Source organism: Ictalurus furcatus, chromosome 12, assembly GCF_023375685.1.
Source record: "Ictalurus furcatus strain D&B chromosome 12, Billie_1.0, whole genome shotgun sequence".
Classification (NCBI taxonomy): Eukaryota; Metazoa; Chordata; class Actinopteri; order Siluriformes; family Ictaluridae; genus Ictalurus; species Ictalurus furcatus.
The window spans coordinates 2,154,007-2,172,375 of NC_071266.1; the positions used below are offsets into that span (position 1 = coordinate 2,154,007).

The 18,369-nt window shown below is 37.3% G+C and overlaps 1 protein-coding gene across 4 annotated transcripts in view; it reads right to left on the bottom strand.

The window, feature by feature from the left end:
* The window catches only part of kdm6al (lysine (K)-specific demethylase 6A, like), a 200,661-nt gene that overhangs the window by 164,343 nt on the left and 17,949 nt on the right, over positions 1–18,369 (bottom strand). For all 4 annotated transcript variants that reach the window (XM_053637615.1, XM_053637613.1, XM_053637614.1 and 1 more), the window contains exons 3-6: positions 17,205–17,313; positions 16,973–17,022; positions 12,124–12,182; positions 3,489–3,609 (exon numbers count right to left, since the gene is read on the bottom strand). In XM_053637615.1, the coding sequence (XP_053493590.1) occupies positions 3,489–3,609; positions 12,124–12,182; positions 16,973–17,022; positions 17,205–17,313 (339 nt within the window). The remainder of the gene's footprint in view (positions 1–3,488; positions 3,610–12,123; positions 12,183–16,972; positions 17,023–17,204; positions 17,314–18,369) is intronic.

Below are 18,369 nucleotides of genomic sequence, written 5' to 3' on the forward strand. Positions count from 1 at the left end.
ACACTTTTTTCAATGGAACCCAGACAACACTGGCCATTCTGGCTTGTCACATAAACCCTATATTTTATTAAATCCATATTATGTCAAGTCTATCAAGTCTATTAACTTTATGTAAAACAAGGCTGCAAATTGATTTTATTGGTGTTTCTCAACTGTTTTTACATGCAAGGAAAATAAATCTTGACAACAGTGAGTTAAACATTCTAGTGTTATGGCTTTAAATTTCCTGAAGTCTTCTGATGCACATTTATGAAAATTTGCAGACTCATGTTGCCACTTTGTAGTGTAATATGATATTGAATATATTTATGACAGAAGATACAGCAAAAAAAAAACAGTGAAATGCATTTGACACTTCTAAATGTCAAAATGTTTTGGGAGGGGAAAAAAACATGCAAAAAACAAAACGGAAAAAAAACCCCTTAGATTAATGGATTGCGTAGAAATAAATGTACAAGTGGAACAAGACTGCTTACTGCCTGCAGCATTGTAACTTTAAGCTGATTCCTGATAGTACCTTAGTAATTTTATATCAGGTAAAACTTAAATTATATATAAATTAAATAATATATTAATTAAATATACATTTCAGACTCGCTTACATTTATAATATACTGTATGTCTATATTACAGACATTATGCCTTCTCACAAATGTTCCATCATTATTTGTAATGTAATAATTTTTTTTTTAATCAAATTACATGGGAATGCTTTCTACATTCCGCATGTATAGTATCTATATTCTCTGTTAACAGTGAAAGGTTGACATAAATGTAGATGTATTCAAATTTTTTAAACTGAGAACGTATTAAACTTGAATTAGTGCTGAGGTAAACACTTCTTATCTTCACACATTCATGAAAATCGTTTATCAGTAGAGTATATGGCCACATTCTGGGCAAATCGATATTTAAATTGTTTAACAGCAGTGTATATTGCTATTCTCCATTCTATATCAGACTACAAACATGACGGAAAAATACAAATGTCTATTTCTACTACATTCAGCAAGTATTCCAAAAAAATGGCTACTGGTTATAAATGCTGCTACTGGTTAAAGTTGCTTTAAATTTGTAAAGTTTAGTTGATGGAATGCACATATCAGATTTTTGGCTGACACATTCATGTTGTCCTTATTATTATTATTATACAAAATAATTTCAAATCAGTTTTATACCACTTTTTAAGAGCATATATTACAAGTGGACCATGGAAGAGGAATTCTGTGAAATAAAATGCACAAACCAATAGTTTTAATACAAACCAAACGGAGAAGGGTTGGCTCTCCAAAGAACATAATTTTTTTTATTATTTTAATTTTTGTTTTTGCATTTATGAGGAAAACCTATTGTTACAGACATGACAGTTCTGAAAGCAGCACTTACCTGACTATGGAAATACATATAAATGCTTTAAAATCTTTAACAGAGACCTCTAATGGGTTCAAACCACCAAACATTGACCTCTGAGACATCAGTATGGTAAAGCTGCACAGTCAGTCAACTTTAAACTGAAATCAAAGTACCGCAAGTGGTACTATGCATCTCTGATGCTGTTACAGTGTAACCAGCATGGCGTTGTTCAAGACTCAATTAAGAGGCCATGAATTTGTTGTGTACAAGCCCACGAAAGACACAGAATTGCATGCTAGATCAGATAGATATCATATCGGAGTTCAAATCACCGGTTTCCCCCACAATCCAAAGACATGCAGGTCAGGTGAATTTGAGACACTAAATTGTCCGTAGGAGCGAGTGTGAATGAGGACAGATAACATACTTTGCATGGCACTGTAGCAGCTAAACCCATACACAATGATAGCTTAGTTGTGCCTCTTAGTTGTTATGACAAAGTGAGTCTATTTATTTTCTCAGACATTTGTCCATCTTTCTGCAAAATGCTTATTGCTAATATAAAGGTTTTTGGGGTTTTTTTTAGGTTTTTGAACCCTCTTTTGGAAAACATGAAATATGACTGACAATGTCATTACAGTACTGGTGCACACCTTGTTTGTGGTGGATAAACATGGCAATTTCTTTAAAAATTCTTTTACAGCACATTACTGCAGTAAAATACAGACCTAAAAGGGTTTTATTCTTTTGTTAAGGACTTTGTTTTTTTAAAGGTATGGTTGATATTTGCATGGAATTGCTCATAACCAATCAATTACAATTATTTGAGTAATCCAGCATCGCCTCTTTAGAATTGATTGACGTGTGGCAGCCATGTTTCCAAATATCACCATTTTTTTTTTCATGTTTCCAAATATCACCAGTTCACAAAAGTATGTTTTGCATATTATGCAAATTATCACATAATTAAGTGGGCAGAGCTGATGGGTCCAAAAGGCAATGTTTTTAGTTTTAGCAAACAAATTAACCTAAACAAGAATTTTCACTGTACACCTTATTTGCCAAGTAACATGTTGTTTTTGGGTGCACAGATGCGAATACTGCCCCAGTGACCAATTTCAGTGCGATTGCATCAGATAGTAGAGGGTTTATACCTGAACCCTTGAATAACTGAATCTTTGAAGTTTTGTGACAACAGCTTAATGCTAACCTTGTCAAACGAATGCTGAAATCTGATTAGCTGATGGCAGCCAAGTTTAAGTAATCGGGTCATCGTCAAAAAAAATCTGCTTACAGATCTGAACTTGGTTCTGTCCCCATTGTATGACCACACCCCAAACAGTGCATGTGACCTCAGAAGCTTCTCTTTCAAGTTTTATGCAATCTACGTAAGCACTCAGGAGTTACAGTTGTTTGAGTAAATTATGCTCCACCTCATTAGAATCAATGTGGTGTGGCAAATATGATGTGGGGTGGCCATGTTGTCATTTGACACCAAATCTGTGAAGACAGTCCAAAAATCCAAGGACTAGTTAGAAAAAGTAAGGTTTGCATATTGTGAGAATTAGCAAAAAACCTAAGTGGGAGCATCTAAATGTTTCTTGTTTAGACCCCAAGGAATCAGTGGAAAAAGAGTTTCATTTTTTAGGACTCACAGTTCATGAAATACGGACCACAATGTAAAACCCTGTGCTATAGTGCCACCATCAGGCCAACTGGGTCCATCTCACTTGCCTGAGTAGGGAGAGGGAGCACTACCTACTGACCAAGTTTAATGTCTGTATGGCTTACAGTTTGGTGTGCATGATTCGTTTTATGACAGACAAATAATAAGAAGGAACAAAAGAAAAATCATAACAAAAACAAGGTTCCAGCACCTTTGCTGCTAAGAAGAAGAAGAATACGACGAAGAAGACGTTTCCAAGCACTACCAAGACCTGGAACAGCTGAGCATATATTTAAAATGCTGTAATTCCTACACTGTTCACCAGATTTGGATGTAAATACCATCAAAAACATTAGTTGGAATATCTGTTCATATATGAAAAGAAACTTCAAAAAGAAAAGAAAAAAAACACACCACCACATCAATTACAACTCCATATGTCAATAAAACAAAGGTTAATGGCTCTTACCTTTAAGCTTGACTCATAGTCTGTGTTCACCTTAAACATTAACCCAAGGCGCAGGTGAATCTCCTTGGCTCGAGAGAAGCTGGGATCAATGTACAGCACCTCCTGAAATACTTTAATCCCCCTGTAAAGACAAACTACATTTCTCTTACTAGTCTAATGAGCAATTAAACAATTTAAGCAATCAAACAAATAAAGGCTATGAAACAATTCTTAATGCATTTTATTCCATTAATGTGATCTGAATTTCTGTTTGAAACAGGCTCACATTTTTGTCAATGATAGGCAGAGGAGGATGTGAATGTGTCATGTAAATGTTTTGATAATTTCTACACACCATGGTAAAATAGGCAAATATCATACAATCAGAAAAACGCGGACAAAAGTTGCTGGATTTTGAAGGAACATTAAAGAGAAAACACAGACACATAACATAAACTCTAGCCTGTGACGGTGGATCGGACGGTTCCATGTTAACAGATTAAGGATGTAATGAACTGCTATTTACTGCAGGAATGTTGGGATTCATAAGCAGCTGAGTTTATTTGCTTATTTTAAGCTTATCAACTTAATAAAATAAGTTTATTAATCAGGCTTTACACTTTTATTACTGAAGTGAAAGAAAAATAACACAACCTCCAAATCAAGGAAAATAGAGGAAAGAAATAAAAGACTAAAAGTAAACACTTACAATTAAAAGGTGACATCACATGCCCTACCCAGTGCTTTTATTATAAAGCAAAAAAAAAAAAGAAAAAAAAAAAGAAGAGCATACCCAACTTTTTGCACACAATTAAACCATTTAAATTTCAAGCACTCATATCCAGAAAGACTTTTTATTTATTTATTTATTTATTTATTTTTATTTTATAGTGGCTCATGCAATACAGACAAATTGCAGGAATCAACAGTATGCTGGTTCTGAAAGATGTGATTTTTTTTTTTTTGGGAGAGATTTGAAGAGAAATGTATTTGTGTTTGGTTTGCTGATATGAATCAAATTCAATTTAAAATATAGACAAATTACAAAGAATGAATTACAAAATTACAACATCAACGAATCAATGACTTTGAAATATGAAACTGCAAAACTTTTTAACATGTGAAGACAGAGCCGAAGACAAATTAAAAGCTACATTAGTGCTAAATTCTTTATAGTTTGCTTAAAAAAAATGAACATGACTAGCGAGTATCACACTAAATCTAAAAGGAATCTTTGGTAAAACAAAAATAACTTTGGTCATCTGGGCAACTGAAAAGGTTCAGTTCGTGTATGAATTATTAATATTATTGTTGGTCTATTAATGTAACATTAAAAGCCTATTAATGTCTTGGGTCTTTTCAAAAATGGCTTTTGGCGGTCATGTTGATTAAATAATACTGATTACCTATTGTGGAGAGCACAGTGTTTGCAAGGAGCATACATAACCATGATTCTTTCTGAATAGCTATATCATGGTTCCTGTAGCAAGAAGAGATGCACACGAGTACTCGATTATTCAAATACTCACGAGAGACATCAACGATCCATTATTAAAACAACGATTGTGCTGGGGTTTTTTCCTCCATTTTTCTGCTTTTGCTTATACACATTTCTGTCAGCCACGCAAACAGTGCGCACATTCTACTATAATTATGGTAACTGGGGAAACAGCAGAGACTTGCTTTCTCTGCAACAATTTATTGATTTTTGGCCAGTGGGTCTTCACATTATGACAATATCCACCTTTTTCCTGAGAAGCCATGACGGATTCTAACTTCCATTGTACTGTTATTCTGTTCCAGTCTCTATGGGAACCCTTATTAAAACTGGCTAAAGACAGCAACTAAATTACTTAAACAGAAACTGTCAGTGTTAGTAAGAATAAAAATGAGCTCAGGGTCAAGCTGTGCAGTCATTGGCTGCCACAACAGCAACAATAAACTTCCTGGAAAATACTTGTTTTGAGCATCAGCAAGCCCAAAAAGCATGTCCAGCTGGGTATGACTTGCATTCTATGCCAAATATTGGCGAGAGGAAATGAGCACGACTTGCAGCATTGAAGTTAAAATATCCCCCAAAAAGGTTTCTGTGCGCTCTCATCATTTTGTGGACAAAAAGCCCTCCGAACTTCACACCGATCTGAAGCTGTATCTAGGACATGAACACCCACTTGTTTTTTTGCCAAGCGGCAAAAGCTAGTTACCAAAGCTGCTAACTTTGACAGAGCTCTAAATCTACTTTTAAAAAAATTAAATAAAATAAAGTTGCTGTGTTTCCTGTAGTCCTGTACGGAGTTCTTTGCCGTCAACACCTTCAGAGAAACCAAAGTAGTTATTCTATCAATGTAGCTAACCTCGGCCATAGCTTCATGTCATCTACCCAGCCATTAAACTTTGACGGGTGAGACACTGTCAAAAGACAGTCATCACGACACTATAGAGCTATTTGCATCTTTTAGCCATTTTCACAAGTTTAACGTCACATTATCAGCTAGGAACATACGCTAATTTGACTGTAAACACCGGAAACCGGAAGTCTAAAACAGGCTTCCGGTGTGAGCCAGGCGAGACTGGAAAAAGGTGAATATGCTTGTATATTTATTATGCTGTTTTTTTTGTCATTTTTTGTTACAAACAACATTATAACAGCCTGTAATATTGAACAAGTGAGACACAAACAACAAGAAGCACTGCAGAAGCAAAAGACATCAGTGTTACATACAGTATATGAACATAAACAATGTAGTTCTCCAGAATACTCAACAGGTACTCGAGTAATTACTTCGAGTACTCAAGTAGCCAAAACAACCAAAACGCCCATGCCTAGTAGTAAGCAGGACATATATTGACATTGGACCTCATTTATCAACCTGGATACAAACAGATTTATCAGTAAATCGACTGTAGGTGCATTTACACAAGAAATTTGTTATTCATAACAATCCTGTAAATTTTGGAATAATGTTCGTGTCCTACTTGTGCTTGACTGTAAACCCTGATTGGTTGGCTTCAAATCATGTAAATATAGGATTTATTTTCATCTTATATACATACACAGATTTACGCACACACACACAGTGCCCTCAACTAATATTGGCACCCTTGGTAAATAGGAGTAAAGAAGGCTGTGAAAAATTGTGTTTATTGCTTAACGCCTTAGCATTAAGCCTCCAGTATACAGTTTTTTACGCATACACTAGCGTTGTACGCATAGCATTTCAAGGTATACTCCATTTGACATGTATACAGGCGGTCAACGCATGCACATTACGACAACTTGCACTACCCTTCCTGGCCTACAAGAGTCAGTACAGAGCAGTAAAGCAGGTCTTCTGGTGTGAAGGACGACAACGAAGAAGAATCACATCACCACGAAGAACAAAGCTTTGCCAATCTCTCACCGTGATTAACATCCATATACAAATCCTTATACTCTTTAAGGCTAGAATTATACAAATGCGGGTACTTTCTAACCTGTACTCATTTCCGTCTCTTCCATTTATTCTTCAACTACCTTGAGAATCAACAGCCCTAGGTCACTGTTTCCACCTTGTGGAACAACTAAATAGTGCAAAAGAATTAAATGCGCATGTGCGACCATTTAGAAAAATCGGGCAGCACACGTTCTCTGCTGATGACGAAATTTGCGTATTCGGAATTCGATGGAGTAAGACGCGAAGTTGGAGGCTCCTGCTGATTTCGATTAAAATTGTAATTAATTAGTGCTTTTCAGTCATACAATATATTTTGACTTATTCTACTCTGTTTCCTTGTTTGCACTTTTAACTTTGTGGTACGTTAAAATGTATGGAAAGAACACGAAAACCCGTGGTAGCATTCAGACACGACTGAAGCCAAGTGTGCACGCCGCAAGCGAGTCCCCTTCTCCCCCTGAATCCGCGTCGCCGAGCGGTGACCCTGACTTCGCCGCACTCAGGCTCGAGCTGCTGGCTTTACTGAGGAAGGAAACTGCCGATATTTTTAAAAAGGAGTTCCAGAAGCTCCAGGAGACTCTCGGGGGTGCGCTGTCTACTATCCAGCTTGACCTGCAGGCCGTGAAAACACAGCAGGCTGGTGATAAAGTCGTTACCGAGGCTACCATATCAACACTGAAAGGTACTGTTGTGGAAATGGAGCACGCGCTCTCCGGTTGCACCGATGACATAGTTCATATGAAGACTACTATCGAGTCTCTCACTGCGACCGTGACTCAATTAGAGAATAAATGTGAGGATTTGGAGTCGAGGTCACGGCGTAATAATGTTAGGATAGTGGGAGTTCCAGAGGGCGCCGACACCTGTACAACTGCTGCTGTAGCGGCCTTGTTAAAAGAGGCATTTGGTCTGGAGAAGCAGCCAGTTTTGGACCGGTCCCACTGGACCCTTCAGCCCAAGCCCAAGCCTGGTGAACGACCACGAGCTATTGTGTGCAGATTCCACTATCACAGTGACTGTGTTGACATTTTACGCCGTGCGAGAGAGATCCAGCGGATTAAAGTGAAGGATTTGACCATCTCCGTTTTCCCTGATTACTCAGCCAAGACAGCCCGGGCCCGGGCCGCGTTTAACGAGGTTCGGCATCAACTTCGTGGTATTGAGGGCGCTCACTATGGAATACTTCACCCAGCTCGGCTTCGCATTACATATAATGGTGTTCAGAAGGACTTTATTTCAGCAGAGGAAGCAGGAGACCATGTTAAACTCTTGATATCGGGGTGAACTGCATCACCTACACAGCGGACTCTTTTTGCACTCGGCCTTCCAGCTCTACAGAATTCGGATTCTTATTGAAGATATTGTCGTTGCATTACTTCACCTACATTTTGTGGACTTACTCCTCTTAAAATCTACTTCTGTATTAATGTGCTTCTCTGTTTTACTGCTCTGACCGGGTTAGAGTTTCTGTTTATTTAATTTTATTAGTGTTATCTCCTCGGCTTTACGTGCTACACTGTTATATTATTTGTTACAAGTCTTTAAAAGGTAAGGACATTATATTTATTATTGTGTGCAGACTGTTTATCAGACTTGCTAATTTTGTTGGTTAGTTCAGCTTACTCTCCGAGTTGTTTTCACATTGTGGACAACGTTCGGTTTTTGTAGGATACACTGCTGTCACATTTGTTTATGGAGACTTTGGGTGTGGGAGTTTGGAGGATTGTGAGAGTAAGCAGAACATGCCAATGCTTTGAAGGATGTAATGTTATTTAATTGCGAATCTGTTTTTAGAGGATTTAAACCTAACATGGCGAACAAATTATATTATAGAATTCAGGCAATTTTACTGGGGTTCTCTCATACAGTGTAGCAAGTAATAATCTGAAAAGACCTTTGTAATATCACAGTCTAAAACTGGATTTAAAGAGAAGCAAATTAGTAAATGAATCACATGTAAATGAATCATACGTAAATGAATCACATGAAAATGTATCACTTGAATATGAATCACATGTAAATGAACCATATGAAAATGAATAAATAAATTAAAGACGAAATTTGCATCACGCATAATGTACGCTGTTCTCAGCATACGCGTAAACAGTGAAGCATACTTTCTGCTTTAAACAATTTGCAATGTTATTAAGAGAACTTTGCCATTTACACAGTTGTACATAGTACATATGTACTCGTGCAATATACCATTTCAAGATACAACCACAAAAGCAGCTACAATCAAGGTCTCTGGCAGACCACCAACATACAAACAAACACTTAAGAAATGGAGGCAACACATACTTGAAGCCTCATAGTAGTCAGGTTTATCCATAACATCCTGACAAAAACAGTCTTGTTACACTGACAAAGGTCCAAACAATCCAATTATTTAAAAATATTTAGTCCAAAACACATTTTTACAGCAGTAAATCCCCACTGAATTTTTGCTGCGTCATTCCAAATTATCTCGGAAGATCAAGATTTTCTCGCTTATCTCCTCAGCGCATGAGTGAATATCCCTTATATTTCAAAATGGCCTCTGGGCTGTGACTTATCGAATGACGCCTCATTTGAACCAATAGGAGCTTCCATGTCTTGTCTATAGCCTTCAAAATCCAATGGAGAGTCTATGCAGATTGCGTCGATGACTGGCCCATTGTATAGCCAATGAAATTCCGAAAAGAATGATATCTTGCTTCACAAGTGAGTTTCAACACTTCAAGTCTCTAAATAAAACTGTGTAACCAGTGGCGCAAAAGTGCATAAACGTGTGCAAAGGTTTCAATTATGAATATACATATAAATATACATTTTGGAGATTGCTGGATATGTGCCATGACAATTACAAGGAAAATCAAGAGTAGCAGCCTTTTTATGCTAGTTATGTGTACATGGTTACCAAGGGCCCTTTGGAGTCTCCAAAAGGTTTTGTAATAAAATTTTGTTAAAATCGCATGGACATGCCCTTAGAAAAACATGCATAAAATATACATTTTCTTTGGTATGATCAGCAAATTTGAACTTGGACTAGGAAAGGGTTTTCCAGCTAATAGCTCCCAGCTGTGGTCATCTGCAGGCATCTATGCCACACAAAAAAATCAGGCTCAAACTTTCAGTGTTCAAACTTCTATTCTATTACTTACAGTAATTCTGGGGAAAACACTTCAGAGTGTTATCTTTCAAAAGACACCAAAACCATGGATGTACTCAAAATGGTTCAAGAACGGCTTTAATTTAACTTTAGATATGCCTTGGATAGGCATTTTAGGCTAAATTTACTGAGAGATTAACCTTTTGATCTTTTGTTAAATAAATTCACAAAAATACTCTACTCTCATGGATATCAAATAATTGCAAACAGAACACAGGTTTGTCCTATATATATATATATATATATATATATATATATATATATATATATATATATATATATATATATATATATATATATATATTACACACACACATGCATACATACACACACAAATTTATTTTATAGTATTTATGCATTATTTTTATGGACGCACAAAAAGCACCGAATTAAACTATTAAACTGTGTGTGTGTGTGTGTATTGGGTTCTTTTCTGCTTTGGACAAACAGTTGTGTAAAGTTTTAGTCTGAAGTTTATTTGTAACACTCAGTTTGTGGATTTTATTTTAAATAAACCAAAAAAAGGGTACTGAAAGTTTGCCCCGCCCCATCCGATTAATTGAAAAAATAATCGTCCAACTAAGTAGCGACTGGTTGCACTACATCACTATTCGTTTGAACTTGCTACACTATTAAAAAGCTACACCGTTTTTAAAGTAGCAAAGCTAATGTCATGCTAATGAAAAATGTATTTAAGTTAGTAACGTGGCTACTATTAGTTAGCTACTCCCCAACACTGGATGTCTGCTATATTTGCATGTGAAATAATCACTCAGAAAGAATGTTAGAAGTGACAGAATGTCCATTTTTTCTCTCACACTGAATGTGCTGCTCCTCTCTGCCACTCACTGAACAGAACAGACACAGAGAGAGGTGTACCTGCAGCGGGAAAGCAGGACATTGCACTCGCAGGGCAGTACTGGTGACGCTGTTCTACGGAAAGTTGCGAAGGTTTGTAAATAAAAATACTACTACTACTACTACTACTAATAATAATAATAATAATAATAATAATAACTAAAAGAGTCTGAAAAGTGGACCGGATCGCTGTCTGTCACAATGAGTGAGTGAATAGCGGAACGAGGGGGAGGGGCTACAGCAGGGTGTCATATATTGGGTGAAAGGATTGTATTCTATCAAAAATAAACACTTTAAAGTTTTTTGCAATTTTGTATTTATTGACTTTTTATAATTCAAGGACTTTTTAAGCACGACTAAATAAAAAGTGACTATTTTCAAGGTTTTCCAGTTTTAAAGCCAAATTCAAACACTTCAAGGACCTTGTGCAAACCCTGTAATTCAGCTGAAACCAGCTCAAACCAATCTAGCCCTTTTCCACTGACCTCTCTAATCAACAAGGTATTTCCAACCACAGAACTGTCAATGGTTTTGGACCACTCTGTGTAAACTCTGTTGTGTGGCTGTTGTGTGTTAAAATCCCAGGAGATCAGCAGTTTCTGAAACACTCAAACCAGCTGGTACCAACAACCATGCCACAGTTAAAGTCACAGAGATCCCATTTTGATGTTTGTTGTGAGGAGTAACTGAAGCTCTTGACCAGTATGTGCATGCTTTTTTGCATTGTGCTGCTGCCACACGATTGGCTGATTGGATAAATGAGCAGGTGTTCCTATTAAAGTGGATGGTGAGTGTATATTTAAAATAATTTTAAAAATATAATCTAGCCCTAGAATACGGTCACATCACTGCAATCTTTCTACTAACATTGTCTAGTCAAAATCTGTTAACCTGACAGGAAAAATGATGATGGTGCAGAGCCAAGTGCAATAAGTCTGGTAGCTCATAGCCCAGCTGAGAGTTGATGAAACAGTACAAATTGTATACAGACGATAAAATCATTCACCCTAGGCATAGGGGCACAATTCATCGTCGTTATAAATAATACATTTTTTTTTCCATATACATTATATTTTCACACATTTCCTAAACCAATTTAACAGTGTACACACTGAAACAGGTGCCATTAGCAACACTAGCTCTCATGCACTGTTTAAGACTTTTTTTAAAAAAAAAAATTAAATATTAAATCACTCTCTTAATTGGTACTTACCACTGAAAAGCACTGTAATGGAAGTACACCATACCAAGGCCATATAAAAAGGCAGCATTCTAAAAAAAAAAAACAGAAATTAATGTTATGAGGTCAAGAAAAAGTTAAAGACCTAAAACACATGGCTGGCACAGAAATTTTTGACCATACAGAACCATCTGTGTATGTGTGTGTATATATATATATATATATATATATATATATATATATATAAAACACACATACACACAATACTGTGCAAAGGTTTTAGGCACCCTATTTTTTTAGTACAACTTTGTTATAGATTTTATGTTATGACCTCTAAATTATCAGGTCACAAGCAACATTTTAGATTCCCCAACATTAGCTTTCTAACACAAAATTAAATGCTACAGAAAAATGTATGTCATTAACGAAAGCAGCATATTACGTAAGAGACACAATGAAGGCTGCTGGGTTTTGCTAAAAAAAAATAAGAAGCAATTGCGACAGTCAAAGTCTCCAGAAGAATTGTGGCTGGTTCTGCAAGATGTGCAATAAAACTTACAGCTCATTTCCTTATAAAACTACCAAATTGTACCAGAAACTTTTTTTTTGGTCACACCAAATATTGATTTTGTTTCATATACTATAGTTTACTACTCTTTACGGTATTTTTTTAAAGTAGAAACATTTAATTTCATTATTTTGAAGGTTTCTTTGCCCTACAGCATTTCTTTGCATGTGTCTAAAACATTTGCATAGTACTGTGTATATACAGTGGGGGGAAACAAGTATTGAACGCGTCTTTTTTTCAGCAAATATATTTCCAATGAGGTTATTCATATGAAATTTTCACCAGACATTAGTATTAACTCAACAAATCCACAAACAAACATTTCACAAAATTAAAGTCCATAAATAAAGTTATGTGTAATAAAGTGGAATGACATGGGAAAAAAGTATTGAACACACTAAGAAAAAGCAGTTCTCCAAGGCAAGGAACCAACTGAAATCCCTAAGTAATTATACCTCCTATCTATTCAAATTAATATCAGCTGAGTTAGTAAATTGATGGTCTATAAAAAGGCTTTTCGTTACCAAAGTGTCACACAAGAAACATCTCATGATGGGTAAAAGCAAAGAGCTCTCCCAAGACCTTCGTAACCTTATTGTTGCGAAACATATTGATGGAATCAGATACAGACTTATTTAAAAACTTTTGAATCCTCCAGTAAGCACCATTGGGGCCTTTATCCGCAATTAGAGCAACATCACTCCGTCATCAACCGGCCACACAAAGGAGCTCCTCGCAAGATTTCTGATCAGGGAGTCAGAAGAATAGACAGAAGAGTAGCCCAAGAGTCAAGGACCACTCAGAAAGAGCTCCAGAAACACTTGGAGGCAGCAGGTGCCATCGTCACAGAGAAAACAATAGGCAATGCACGCCACTGCTCACGCTCACCCCGCAAGACTCCATAACTAAAGAAAAGGCATGTCGAACAGTTTTCTACAACTCATTTGGACAAGCCTGCGAGATACTGGGAGAGTGTAGTCTGGTCAGATGAGAGCAAAATTGAATTTTTTAGCTGTCATACTACACACCGTGTTTGGAGAAGAAATGGCACTGCACATCACCCTTAAAACACTATTATATCAACAGTGAAGTCTGGAGGTGGAAGCATCATGGTGTGGTGCTGTTTTTCATCGCATGGTATTGGCAGACTTCATATAACTGAAGGAACAATAAATGGAGCCCTTTACCAGAAGATTCTTGAGAAGAATCTGCTGCCATCAACCAGGATTATGAAGATGAGACGTACAACAAAGCATACAACAAAGGAAAAGCACTGGGGAGCTACAGTTCATTGAGGGAACCATGAATACCAACATGTACTGTGACATTCTGAAGCAGAGCATGATCCCAGCATGATAACGACCCCAAACACACCTCCAAGACGACCACTGCCTTGCTAAAGAAGCTGAGGGTGATGGTGATGGACTGGCCAAGCATGTCTCCAGACCTAAACCCTATTGAGCATCTGTGGGGCATCCTCAAATGGAAGATGGAGGATCACAAGGTCTCTAACATCCACCAGCTCCGTGATGTCGTCATGGAGGAGTGGAAGAGGATTCCATTGGCAACCTGTGAAGCTCTGGTGAACTCCAACCCCAAGAGGGTTAAGGCAGTGCTGGAAAATAATGGTGGCCACACAAAATATTGACACTTTGGGCCCAATTTGGACATTTTCACTTAGGGGTGTACTCACTTTTGTTGCCAGCGGTTTAGACATTAATGGCTGTGTGTTGAGTTATTTTGAGGGGACAGCAAATTTACACTGTTACACAAGCTGTACACTCACTACTTTACATTGTAGCAAAGTGTCATTTCTTCAGTGTTGTCACATGAAAAGATAGAATCAAATATTTACAAAAATGTGAGGGGTGTACTCACTTTTGTGAGATACTGTATATACCTTTGTACAGGAAGTGTCTTGAAGCCATAATTACAAACAAAGGTTTCTCCACTAAGTATTAAATCAATTTCAGTTAGTGTGTTCAATACTTTTTATGTCTCATTCCACTTTATTACACATAACTTCATTTATGGACTTTAATGTTTGGATTTCTTTATATGTCTTGTGAAAATTTCATGTGAATAGCCCCATTGGAAATATGTTTACTGAAAAAAAATGTCCAATACTTATTTCCCCCCACTGTGTGTATGATTATATATATATATATATATATATATATATATTACATACATACATACACACACAGAGTTAGGTCCGGAAAATATTTGGACAGTGACGCTATTTTCATATTTTCATAATTTTGGCTCTGTACGCCACCACAATGGATTTGAAATGAAACAACTGAGACGCAAATGAACTATAGACTTTCGGCTTTAATTCAAAGAGGTTGAATGAAAGAATCATATGAAACATTTAGGAATTGCAACCATTTTGATACACAGTTCCCTTACTTCAAAGGCTCAAATGTAATTGGACAGATTAACAATCTTAATTAAAATGTTCATTTTAATACTTTGTCGAGAATCCTTTGCAGTCATTGCCTGCTTGAAGTCCGGAACCCATGGACATCTCCAAATGCTGGGTTTCCTCTTTTGTGATGCTTTTCCAGGCGTTTACTCCAGCTGTCTTCAGTTGTTGTATGTTCGTGGGTCTTTCTGCCTTCAGTTTTGTCTTCAGCAAGTGAAATGCATGCTCGATCGGGTTGAGATAAGGTGACTGACTTGGCCATTGCAGAATATTCCACTTCGTTGCTTTAAAAAACTCCAGAGTTGCTTTCACAGTATGTTTTGGGTCATTGTCCATCTGTAAAGTGAAGCACTGTCCAATTAACTTCACTGAATTTGGCTGAATCTGAGCAGACAATATATTCCTATACACTTCAGAATTCATCCAGCCACTTCTATCTTCTGTCACATCATCAATAAACACTAGTAACCCAGTGCCATTGGAAGCCATGCATGCCGATGCCATCACACTTCCTCCACTGTGTTTTACAGATGATGTGGTAGGCTTCAGCTCATGAGCCATTCCAAGTCTTCTCCATACGATTTTCTTCCCATCATTCTGGTACAGATTGATCCTAGTTTCATCTGTCCAAAGAATGTTTTTCCAGAAATGGGCTGGTTTTTGTTAGACGTTTAGTCTAATCTGGCCTTTCTATTCTTGAGACTTATGAATGGTTTGCACCTTGTGGTGAACCCTCTGCATTTGTTCTCATGAAGTCTTCTCTTCATGGTAGACTTTGATAATGATATGCCTACCTCCTGGAGAGTTTTCTTCACTTGGCTGGATGTTGTGAAGGAGTTTTTACCATGGAAAGGATCCTACAATCATCCACCACTGTTGTCTTCGGTGGATGTCCAGGCCTTTTTGTGTTGCAGAGCACACCAGTGCATTCTTTTTTCCTCAGAATGTGCCAAACTGTTGTTTAAGCCACTCCTAATGTTAAAAATATCTCTCTGATGGATTTTTGATATTTTTTGCAACCTGAAGATGGCCTGTTTTACTTGCATTGAGAGTTCCTTTGATTGCATGCTCACTATCGCAACAGCTTCCAAATGCGAATGCCACATTTGGAATCAACTCCCAACCGTTTATCTATTTAACTGATGGAGAAATAACGAAGAATAGCCCACACCTGTTTATGAAACAACTTTTGAGTCAAATGTCCAATTACTTTTGGTCCCTAGAAAAAGAGGGGGCTACATATTAAAGAGCTGTAATTCCTAAACCCTTCATCCAATGTGGATGTGAATACATTTAAATTAAATATGTGAGACTGCACTTTAAGCCCATATTCATTATGTAACTGTAACTTGAATGTGTTTTGGTAAACAGTCAGAATAAAACTTGTCAGTGTCCAAATATATATGGATCGAACTGTGTGTGTGTAATATATATACATATACACACATATACATACACACACACACACCCCCCTCCAAAAACAAGCATGTACATAATTTTTTATCAACAAAATTATCCATTTTATTTGCGTTTCTGCTTAGACAGCCTCTTTGGAAGCCTCTCCCTGTGTCTTTGTTGTCCTATAGACATGCTAATGGAAAAATAAATTGCACTACATCACTAAATAAAAGCAACAGAAACCGTCTTACAATAAAACAAAGCCCATCAACACCTACATTCACTCTCTCCTCATTCATGAAGATTTTGGTGCTGATGTAAAAATCACATCTGGGTGTAGAATTTTCAAATGGCAGCAAAACAAGCTTGCTTAAAGGATATTTCCATGAATCGAACCACATACATAGCCACTACAAACACAACAGTCCTCAAACAAGCTGTTTGAGCATAAAGTCAATCAGTGGTCACACTTCAACATCGGTGTTTACCTTCCAGTAGTCTGACTGTAAACTGTGGTATCTCTGGTATGCTGATAATGCTGCAATAGATAAAGAACAAAACAAGAAAATAAATATTGCAACAATTGCATCTTTCTCTAAAGTAATGAGAAGAAAAATATACGAGTGTTTTCCATTAATTACGTAGACTGTGTCAGCCCACCACAATCTAATTTATCCTGCCACAGCCAGATCGCTGTGGGGAATGCTACATCAAGCTCACCTTTTGGGTAATCCTCCAGTAGAAGATTAAAGTGACCCAGCTGGCAAAATAACTCGGGGTCGACTTTTCCTTCAGCTTTCAGGATCAGAGATTCATAGCAACGTACAGCCTGGAAAAGGAGAATGTGTAAAATGTTAACACTGTGCCTCCAGACAAATAAACAACACAATAATCCTGCAGACGAGCAAAAGATTATATGATCTACAATCCCGTCACTATCCACAATATGCCACACCTCCAGTCACGGTGACTGCACTTGGCCAAGCAGCATGCAGCTCTGTTCAAGCTTTGCCAAAGTGAACATCTGCAACTTCTTTTATTTATATTATATATTTACACACACACACACACACACACACACACACACACACACACCTTATACTCTATACATTATACTCTTATACATTAGTTTAAATTCACTGATATGGTGGCAGGCCAAAAAAATTTATTAAAACCATGAACTTGTGAATAATTATTAGTGACATTAGGCTACATTTAGCTGACAGGACACGGGCTGAATGGCGATGCACGGTGGCCCATTAGGAGGTAGTTTATAACACTGCAATACGTTAGCCAGTTATTTGTTAACGACGCTATCGCTAACATTACATGGAGCATAACTGGTTTCACGGCTACAATGCAGCTGCCCCAAACAAACATAATATTAGGACCGTCTTTCAGGTGCTTCGCCAAATTCCAGGTGTTTCCTCGCTTTGTTTGAAATGAACGATAGCATCGGTTGAACACTGGCTTCAGAGCATCAATAAAATGTTTGTTGTCATCCGCCTCGAATGTGAAGTATTTACATATTCGACTCTTACCACCTTTCCTCTCAACAAGAAGGGGTGGAGCTAAACTTGTAACCATATTCTGTAATTTTTCCCGTGTGCTTGTAGGCGTTCTTCTTCTTCTTTACCACTTGTGGACCGATTTAAACACTTGCGCTTATGTGCTGCCCCCTTCAGTTCCGGAAGAATCGCAACCGTGGTACCTTCATTACTAACGGTACCGACGTGACTGCAGAAAAACAAGTACCATCACGTCTTAAGAATGTTGGTACTGACTTGGTACCGAAGTATCGGTTCTCATGACATCCCTAATTGTGTATATATCTGAATAATCTCCTATAGGATGTGATTGGGTGAGTTCATTTACCTGTCAGATG